At 63.2% G+C, this 9,761-nt stretch overlaps 1 protein-coding gene across 1 annotated transcript; it reads right to left on the reverse strand.

Moving 5' to 3' along the window:
* Window positions 1-208: 208 nt before the first annotated feature.
* Window positions 209-1,425, reverse strand: LOC122125361 (lymphocyte antigen 6H-like). The gene is made up of 3 exons (XM_042699990.1): window positions 1,344-1,425; window positions 958-1,077; window positions 209-720 (listed from the first exon to the last, which is right to left on the reverse strand). The coding sequence occupies exons 1-3, from the start codon at window positions 1,408-1,410 to the stop codon at window positions 485-487; spliced, it is 423 nt and encodes a 140-aa protein (XP_042555924.1). The 5' UTR covers window positions 1,411-1,425; the 3' UTR covers window positions 209-484.
* Window positions 1,426-9,761: the final 8,336 nt, after the last annotated feature.

Consider the following 9,761-nt stretch of genomic DNA (forward strand, 5'->3'; position numbering starts at 1 on the left):
ACCCTCACCCCCGGGCCTGCCCTGCGACCCTGTCCCCTAAGCCCACCACTCACTGGCTCCCATCCGGGCAGCATGGCACGCCACCCAGAGCATGCGTGACCAACCCTCCCCCCAATTCTAGTGTCTCAGCTCTCCGCTCTGCCATCTGCCCGACCCACCCCAGGCTCAGACCCGGGCCTCAGGACTCAGAAGCGACTTTATTTCTCGGTAGAAGATGCCCTTTGGGCCAGGCCACTGGGCCGCACTTGGCCCAGCCTCCCTTCCCCTCAGGGGCTGGGGGTCCCAGCCCCCTGCCCTTGCCCCCAGCTTCTTGCCAGGATGCCTGACCTCCTGGGGAGATCGGGCTACCTGGAGCTCCGGGCTGGTGGAGCGGCCTCCCATCTGGAGATGGTGTGCGCCACAGACCGCAATGCGGCCACCGCTGCCCCGGCTCCCGCCAGGCAGGCAGGGGACGCGGGAGGAAGGCCCACGGGAGGAAGGGACCTCAGGGCCCGGCCCTGAGGACGGCAAGCCCCAGGCTGAGCAGCAGCCCCCAGGTCAGGGCCCAGGGGCTGAGCCCCACGGGGGCTGCCCAGTTGCACAAATCCTTCTCGCAGCAGTCCACGTCGACTTTTAAGATCCCCGAGTTAATGAACCTCATCAGATAGTCTGAGAAGAAGTGGCGCTTGATGAAGTCGCAGGAGGACGCGCACATCTTGTTCACCGAATGGTCCTTCCGGCCTGGGAAGACAGATGGGCCAGGGCTGCGGCTCCTCCAGGCCCTCCAGACCCCAGCTCCACGCCTGCTCCACACAGGGCCAGGGCCGGGCAGAGCGGAGGCCGCTGGCCCACCACAGCAAGGCCCCCAACCCACCCGCCTGCCCCAAGCCAAAGGGCCTGGGAGGACACGACCAAGGACCCCCCTCCCCCCCCCCCCCCCCCCCGCCCCCCAGCCGGCCCTGCGCGGGCGGGACTCACTGCTGCTGGGGTCGGTGATGCGCACGCTGGCGCACACGGTGTCCGACGGCGGGCACAGCTTCGGCGTGCAGTGGCTGGAGTTGGTGGTCAGCGTGCAGTCCTGGCACCACAGGCCATTCGCTGCAAGGGTTCCCAGGCCGAGGGTGACCGGCCAGGCCCAGCACCTGTCCGTCCCACCTGCTGCGGGGCCGCGGCCCCCAGCACCCCGCGCTGCCCCCCACCGCCCCCAGAGCCGGGCGGAGCCCCGCTGGGGCCCCCGCGAGGCGGGAGGCGGAGCCCGGCCCGGGGTGCTGGGGCGCACAGCCCCGCGGGGCGGGGCAGCCTCGGGTGGGGTCCGCGATCCCCCCCCCAGGACCCGGGCCCGGCCCCGCCCTCGGGGCACTCACCGGGCGCGGGGCACAGCAGCGCCGCCAGCAGCGCCAGGCCGAGGCTCCGCGCGGCGGCCGACAGCATGCTCGGGGCGCGCGGCGGGGCGGCGGGGCGCGGGCTGCGGGCGGGGGTCCTCCGGGACGCGGGCCTGGCGGGAGACGCCGCGGTCAGCACAGCCGGCGCCCGGCCGGGCCTCGGGGACCCCCCGCCCTCCGCGGGCCCCGCGTCCCGCCCGCGAGGCCCCACCCCCCGCCGGCGCTGGGGGGGAGCGAGCCCCGTACCCCGTTCCTCTGCCCGGGGCGGGGGGCTGGGGAGGGGCGCCGCGTTTCCCGGTCCCACCCCCGGGCCGGGAGCCCCGCACCGAGCCCCGTCCCCGGTTCCCGCGCGCCCCGGCGCTCACCGCGGATCGGGGCGCGGGGCGCGGGCCTCGGGGCTGGGGGGGCGCACTCACATCCCTGGGGTGTCGGCGCGCGGAGGGGCGGCGGGCGCGGCGCGGGGAGCGGTGCCCTTCGGTCTCCCTGCGGACCCGAGCCCGGGCGCAGCCTCGTCTTTCGGGGAACGCAGCCGCAGACGCGGACCCCGCGCGAGAGGCGGGGCGGAGCCGGGGCGGGGGCCGCGCGGGGCCGGGGGCGGCGGGGGGCGCGCGGGGCGGGGGGCGCCTGGGGCTCCGACCCCGCCGCGGGTCGCCCGCCCTCCCGCGCCCTCGCCCGCGCGCGCGCGCACGCGCCCTCCCCACCCACCCCCACCTACCGGGCGAGGCGGGGTCCCCTCCCCCTCCGCTGGGCCAAGGCCCCCCTGGAAATTCTCGGGGAGCTTCGGCTGCCGACGCCGGCGGAGCGCACAAAGACGCAGCGGAGGAGGGCGGCCGCGGCCGCGGGCTCCGCGCGGCCCTCGTTCACGCGCGCGGGAGTCTGGGGCTCGGGATCCCTCCTCCTCCTCCTCCTCCTCCTCCCTCCTCCTCCCCCCCTCCGCGATCGTCCCTGCCCGCAGGAGAGTCGCGCTGACCCGGACGCGGCCACACCCACGCCGGGCCCCCCCCCCCCAGGCGGGCGTGGGAAGGGCGGCCGCGGCCCCCTCGCCAGCCCTGCCCGGCTCCGGGAAGCCCTTGGCCAGCGTCGCCGGCGTGGACAGGTGCCCGCGGCTCGCCCCGCCCCGGGAAAGGGGAAGCCACAGCTCCCGGTCTCCGCCCAGCCCTGCGTGACACTCATGATCAGGGAGGTGGAACTAAGGTTTGAACTCGGGGCTTGCATTCCCCAGGCGGGCGCTGTGCCGCGGGGCCGGCCCAGCCGTTTGTTTTCCCTTCTTCATTTCCCCGGTAGGAGGGAGCTTTTTTGCCAGGGCAGGCTTGGACGGCTGGCCTCCTGTTTAGGCCAGGGTGACATGGGGTGGCCCCAGCTGGGGTGACCGGCACAGGTACTGTACCCAGCTTCGCATTGGCCTGAGATGGGAGGCCCCCAACCTCTTCCGCCTGGGCTGGCCTCAAAATTTGTTCCTCCCAAACCTCTGCCTCCTGGGTGGCTAGAATCACAGGTAGTGAGCCTCTATGCTAGCTAGTATGCTTATATTCCAGAAATACAGCACAAGCTGGGTTTATTCATTGTCTTCTCACTACAGCCTCAGCCTCGAGTGCTGGGATTACAGGCATGCATGACCACACAGAGCTGATCACTAGAAGAGTACACCTTTGCCCGATAGTCACCTCATATAACATGATTGAGCACATACGCCGTCTCACTTGCTCAAAGCACATATATTATCTCAGTACGGACTCCTATTAATCCTACTGTGCAGGGACTGTTTTCATTTCTGATTTTGCAGATGAGGAGACGGCCCAGAGAGGCTGCACCCCTGCTTAGAGTCACCCGGTGATCAGATGACAGCCACCCTCAGAACCCAAGAAGCTTCGGCTCTAGACCCTTGTCTGCTCACTGCTTCACTGGGCGATTTTGAGGAGAGAGACGAAGGAAGGGGCGGGCAAGAGAGATTGAGGGGACCCGACTGGCATTAGGGTAGAGAAAAGGTCTCTAAGTCACTTTTAGCATGGAAGACAGAATCAGGGGAAGAAGTGGCTACAGGCAGGGCTACATAGGGTGCTAGATCTCTAGAGCCTGCCTGCCCGCCAGACAGGCCAGCTGCATCCTGAGCACAGCTAGGGCCCTCCTGGATCTGGGGTCCAGGTTTGGTTCAGGCTCTGGCCACACAAGCGGTGCCCAAACAAAGCTTCCAGGGAAGCCGCCCCGTGGGAGGCAGCACAGGGCGTGGGGTGGGGTCCTGTGACCCTGGGCCCACATCCCTTGCTTCCCACCAACTCCACCAGTGACCCAAGGCCAAACTATCGGGACAAATAAAAGAGTTATCTGGAAAGCCAGAACACAGAGCCACAGTGCTGGGCCCTCTGCAGGTACCGGATGTTCCAGGCTCTGCAAATCTAAAGAAGTTGCTGATTAGAAAGTGTTAGGATTCTATTCTTTTGAGTTCCTTTTAATCTAGTTAAATCTGCAACTGCAGAATCAGGACACAGAAGGCATCTTAATATAGTGGACTGTTCAAACTTTCCTAAGAGAAAGGTCTTAAAAGTTGAAAGGTTATTTCAAGCTTTAGATAAATACATTTGCCAAACAAATGTATTTTTTCCAAAAATTAAATGTATTTCAGAGAGGTTGAGAGGTATACCACTAATCGCCCTTTACTAAAGAAAGCCATAAAGAGCATCCTGGGTCCTGTGGCTCACGCCTGTCATCCTAGCTACTCCAGAGGCTGAGATCTGAGGATCAAGGTTTGAAGCCAGCCAGGGAGAAAAGTCCAAAACACTCTTATCTGAAATTAACCACTGAAAGTGGGAGAAAACAATATGCACGTGGAGCTGTGGTTTGGGCAGTAGAGTACTAACCTTGAGTGGAGAAGCCCAGGGACAATGCCCAGGCCCTGAGTTCAAGCCCCAGGACTGCCACTAAATAAATAAATGAAATGTGTGTGTGTGTGTGTGTGTGTGTGTGTGCGCGCGCGCGTGTTCAGAGTACAGGAGCAAGGCCCAGCATTCAAGAAGGAAGGGAATGCTGAAAGACTGGCTCATAAGAAGAGAAATCCAGGGCTGGGAAGGTGGCTCAGTGGTAGAGTGCTTACCTTGCAAGCCTGAGACTCTGGGTTCGATTCCTCAGCACCATATAAGCAAAAAGAAAAAAGCCGGAAGTGGCGCTGTGGCTCAAGTGGTAGAGCGCCAGCCTTGAGCTGAAGAGCTGAGGGACAGTGCCCAGGCCCAGAGTTCAGGCCCCACGACCGGACCCAAAAAAAAAAAAAAAAAAAAGGAAGAGAAATCCAGTTAGCCACTGGTGGCTCATCCTAGCTGTCATCCTAGCTACTCAGGAGGCTGAGATCTGAGGATCGTGGTTCAAAGCCAGCCTGGGCAAGAAAGTCCACAAGACTCTATCTCCAGTTAACCACCACAAAATTGGCGCTGTGGCTCAAAGTGGTAGAGCACTAGCCTTGAGCAAAAGAACTCAGGAACGTAGCCTAGACCCTGAGTTCAAGACCCACAATCGCCAAAAATCAAAGGGGAGGGGGTTTATGTCACCACTGCCATATGACAATGGAAGCATGTATGCTCTGTGGAGATCCAGGAAGCCATGGTGTGGGGTGCGTACCTGTGCTGTTGGAGGCCGCTGAGCTGGGCCAGGCTGCAGGCTCCTCCAGACAACACTGCAGAGGCAGGCTTCCAGGGAAACCTCGGGCAGGCTGGGGGGGGGGGGGGGGGTGGGACAGGGCTGCAGGTGGGGCGGGTGGTGTGTGCAGGTCCTGGTCACTGCGGGCTGAGGAGGCAGGAGAGGGCAGATGCCCTGTCCCCACGGCTTTGGAATCCTCCTGCAGATCCTGGACTGTGCCACGCTTTCAGCATGGAGAGGAACAATGCCCTCTGGGGTATGAGTGGCTACTTTTATGGGGAAAGATGGCTGAGCTGTGGTGCTGAGATAATGAGTCAGACATTATTCTGGAAGTTTCTGTTAAGGTGTTTGGGGAGCAGTTAGCCAACCTTGCTTGCTTGCTTGCTTGCTTGCTTGCTTCCTTTCTCCCTCCCTCCCTCCCTCCCTCCCTCCCTCCCTCCCTCCCTTTCTCCCTCCTTCCCTCCCTCTTTCCTTCCATCCTTCCTTCCTTTCCTTCCCTCTTTCTCTCTTTCTTTCTTTTAGACAAGATCTTGCTATGTAACCCAGGCTGCCTTAAACCAAAGATTCTTCTTTCTCAGCCACCTGAATGCTAGGATTACAGACAGGCACCACCATGCCAAATGTTTCCATTGGTGTATTTTGAATAAAGCAAATTGTCCTCTGTGGTGTGGGTAGGCCTGGCCCAATCAGTTGAAGGGCTAAATACAACAAAAGAATATCATGAGCAGGAGGGGATCCTGAGCCCCAGCCTTCCTGGGCCCCTGCCTGCCAGCCCACCCACTCGGACTTTGGACTGAGAACCTGCACAAGCCACCTGCTAAAAGGAAAACTGGGCTTTGTTCTGGAGAACCTGACTGGTCCCAGGAGAGGAGAGGAGAGGAACACACCGGCCCCACAGCCCCCAAACATCACGACTCAATCGGGTGACCTTGGGCATGGGAAATGATGGACGCTTCAGACGACCCTGTGCTGCTGAGGGAAGTTGGTCTGGAAGGTTCTAGAACAGGCCAGGGAGGCCAGTAGTAGGGCAGCCGGAAGCTCAGGCCAGCATAGTGGCTGTGAAGAGGCACAGGGGAGTGAGCTCTCGGTGCTTCTGTTCACGACATGTACCTGGGTCCAGGGCAGACAGGTGTGCACGCAGGGGCCGCGGGTCGCCTGCCAACAGGCCCAGAAGGCAAGACACGCAAGACACACCGGTGCGCGAGGCCTGGCCTGCCTGCATGGAGCCCGGTGCGCGGAAATGTCTTCTGTTTCCCCCTGAGCTGACCTAGTGTCCTCGCGTGTTCACACTTCCTCTCGTGCCCTCGCGTGTTCACACTTCCTCCAGTGCCCTCGCGTGTGCACACTTCCTCCAGTGCCCTCGCGTGTGCACACTTCCTCCAGTGGCCTCGCGTGTGCACACTTCCTCCAGTGGCCTCGCGTGTGCACACTTCCTCCAGTGGCCTCGCGTGTTCACACTTCCTCCAGTGGCCTCGCGTGTTCACACTTCCTCCAGTGGCCTCGCGTGTGCACACTTCCTCCAGTGGCCTCGCCTGTGCACGCTTCCTCCAGTGCCCTCGCGTGTGCACGCTTCCTCCAGTGGCCTCGCGTGTGCACACTTCCTCCAGTGCCCTCGCGTGTGCACACTTCCTCCAGTGCCCTCGCGTGTGCACGCTTCCTCCAGTGGCCTCGCGTGTGCACACTTCCTCCAGTGGCCTCGCCTGTGCACACTTCCTCCAGTGCCCTCGCGTGTGCACGCTTCCTCCAGTGGCCTCGCGTGTGCACACTTCCTCCAGTGCCCTCGCGTGTGCACACTTCCTCCCGTGCCCTCGCGTGTGCACACTTCCTCCAGTGCCCTCGCGTGTGCACACTTCCTCCCGTGCCCTCGCGTGTGCACACTTCCTCCAGTGCCCTCGCGTGTGTACACTTCCTCCAGTGCCCTCGCGTGTGCACACTTCCTCCAGTGCCCTCGCGTGTGCACACTTCCTCCAGTGCCCTCGCGTGTGCACACTTCCTCCAGTGCCCTCGCGTGTGCACACTTCCTCCAGTGGCCTCGCGTGTGCACACTTCCTCCAGTGCCCTCGCGTGTGCACACTTCCTCCAGTGCCCTCGCGTGTGCACACTTCCTCCAGTGCCCTCGCGTGTGCACACTTCCTCCACTGCCCTCGCGTGTGCACACTTCCTCCAGTGGCCTCGCGTGTGCACACTTCCTCCAGTGCCCTCGCGTGTGCACACTTCCTCCAGTGCCCTCGCGTGTGCACACTTCCTCCAGTGCCCTCGCGTGTGCACACTTCCTCCACTGCCCTCGCGTGTGCACACTTCCTCCCGTGCCCTCGCGTGTGCACACTTCCTCCAGTGGCCTCGCGTGTGCACACTTCCTCCAGTGGCCTCGCGTGTGCACACTTCCTCCAGTGGCCTCGCGTGTGCACACTTCCTCCAGTGGCCTCGCGTGTGCACACTTCCTCCAGTGGCCTCGCGTGTGCACACTTCCTCCAGTGGCCTCGCCTGTGCACACTTCCTCCAGTGCCCTCGCGTGTGCACACTTCCTCCAGTGGCCTCGCGTGTGCACACTTCCTCCCGTGGCCTCGCGTGTTCACACTTCCTCCAGTGCCCTCGCGTGTGCACACTTCCTCCAGTGCCCTCGCCTGTGCACACTTCCTCCAGTGCCCTCGCGTGTGCACACTTCCTCCAGTGGCCTCTCGTGTGCACACTTCCTCCAGTGCCCTCGCGTGTGCACACTTCCTCCAGTGCCCTCGCGTGTGCACACTTCCTCCAGTGGCCTCGCGTGTTCACGCTTCCTCCCGTGCCCTCGCGTGTGCACACTTCCTCCAGTGCCCTCGCGTGTGCACACTTCCTCCAGTGGCCTCGCGTGTGCACACTTCCTCCAGTGCCCTCGCGTGTTCACACTTCCTCCAGTGCCCTCGCGTGTGCACACTTCCTCCAGTGGCCTCGCGTGTTCACGCTTCCTCCCGTGCCCTCGCGTGTGCACACTTCCTCCAGTGCCCTCGCGTGTGCACACTTCCTCTCGTGCCCTCGCGTGTGCACACTTCCTCCAGTGGCCTCGCGTGTGCACACTTCCTCCAGTGGCCTCGCGTGTGCACACTTCCTCCAGTGGCCTCGCGTGTGCACACTTCCTCCAGTGCCCTCGCGTGTTCACACTTCCTCCAGTGCCCTCGCGTGTGCACACTTCCTCTCGTGCCCTCGCGTGTGCACACTTCCTCCAGTGGCCTCGCGTGTGCACACTTCCTCCAGTGCCCTCGCCTGTGCACACTTCCTCCAGTGCCCTCGCGTGTGCACACTTCCTCCAGTGGCCTCGCGTGTGCACACTTCCTCCAGTGTCCTCGCGTGTGCACACTTCCTCCAGTGCCCTCGCGTGTGCACACTTCCTCCAGTGCCCTCGCGTGTGCACACTTCCTCCAGTGCCCTCGCGTGTGCACACTTCCTCCAGTGGCCTCGCGTGTGCACACTTCCTCCAGTGCCCTCGCCTGTGCACACTTCCTCCAGTGGCCTCGCGTGTGCACACTTCCTCCAGTGCCCTCGCGTGTGCACACTTCCTCCAGTGCCCTCGCGTGTGCACACTTCCTCCAGTGCCCTCGCGTGTGCACGCTTCCTCCCGTGCCCTCGCGTGTGCACACTTCCTCCAGTGCCCTCGCGTGTGCACACTTCCTCCAGTGCCCTCGCGTGTGCACACTTCCTCCACTGCCCTCGCGTGTTCACACTTCCTCCAGTGCCCTCGCGTGTGCACACTTCCTCCAGTGCCCTCGCGTGTTCACACTTCCTCCAGTGCCCTCACGTGTTCACACTTCCTCCAGTGTCCTCGCGTGTGCACACTTCCTCCAGTGCCCTCACGTGTTCACACTTCCTCCAGTGCCCTCACGTGTGCACACTTCCTCCAGTGCCCTCGCGTGTGCACACTTCCTCCAGTGCCCTCGCGTGTGCACACTTCCTCCAGTGGCCTCGCGTGTGCACACTTCCTCCAGTGCCCTCGCGTGTGCACACTTCCTCCAGTGCCCTCGCGTGTGCACACTTCCTCCAGTGCCCTCGCGTGTGCACACTTCCTCCAGTGGCCTCGCGTGTGCACACTTCCTCCAGTGGCCTCGCGTGTGCACACTTCCTCCAGTGCCCTCACGTGTGCACACTTCCTCCCGTGCCCTCGCGTGTGCACACTTCCTCCAGTGGCCTCGCGTGTGCACACTTCCTCCAGTGCCCTCGCGTGTGCACACTTCCTCTCGTGCCCTCGCGTGTGCACACTTCCTCCAGTGCCCTCGCGTGTGCACACTTCCTCCAGTGCCCTCGCCTGTGCACACTTCCTCCAGTGCCCTCGCGTGTGCACATTTCCTCCAGTGCCCTCGCGTGTGCACACTTCCTCCACTGCCCTCGCGTGTTCACACTTCCTCCAGTGCCCTCGCGTGTGCACACTTCCTCCAGTGCCCTCGCGTGTGCACACTTCCTCTCGTGCCCTCGCGTGTGCACACTTCCTCCAGTGCCCTCGCGTGTGCACACTTCCTCCAGTGGCCTCGCGTGTGCACACTTCCTCCCGTGCCCTCGCGTGTGCACACTTCCTCCAGTGCCCTCGCCTGGGCACACTTCCTCCAGTGCCCTCGCGTGTGCACACTTCCTCTCGTGCCCTCGCGTGTTCACACTTCCTCCAGTGCCCTCGCGTGTGCACACTTCCTCCAGTGCCCTCGCGTGTGCACACTTCCTCCAGTACCCTCGCGTGTTCACACTTCCTCCAGTGCCCTCGCGTGTGCACACTTCCTCCAGTGCCCTCGCGTGTTCACACTTCCTCCAGTGCCC

This window comes from Dipodomys spectabilis, unplaced genomic scaffold (genome assembly GCF_019054845.1).
Source record: "Dipodomys spectabilis isolate Male_0828 unplaced genomic scaffold, ASM1905484v1 ptg000264l, whole genome shotgun sequence".
Taxonomy (NCBI): Eukaryota; Metazoa; Chordata; class Mammalia; order Rodentia; family Heteromyidae; genus Dipodomys; species Dipodomys spectabilis.

Bases quoted from the DNA above. Each gene is read 5' to 3' on its own strand.
- LOC122125361 (XM_042699990.1), bottom strand. From the start codon at position 1,410: ATGCTGTCGGCCGCCGCGCGGAGCCTCGGCCTGGCGCTGCTGGCGGCG. The intron at 1,078-1,343 runs GTGAGTGCCCCG...GAACCCTTGCAG, and splicing joins GCTGCTGTGCCCCGCGCCCG to CGAATGGCCTGTGGTGCCAG. The intron at 721-957 runs GTGAGTCCCGCC...CTGTCTTCCCAG, and splicing joins CATCACCGACCCCAGCAGCA to GCCGGAAGGACCATTCGGTG.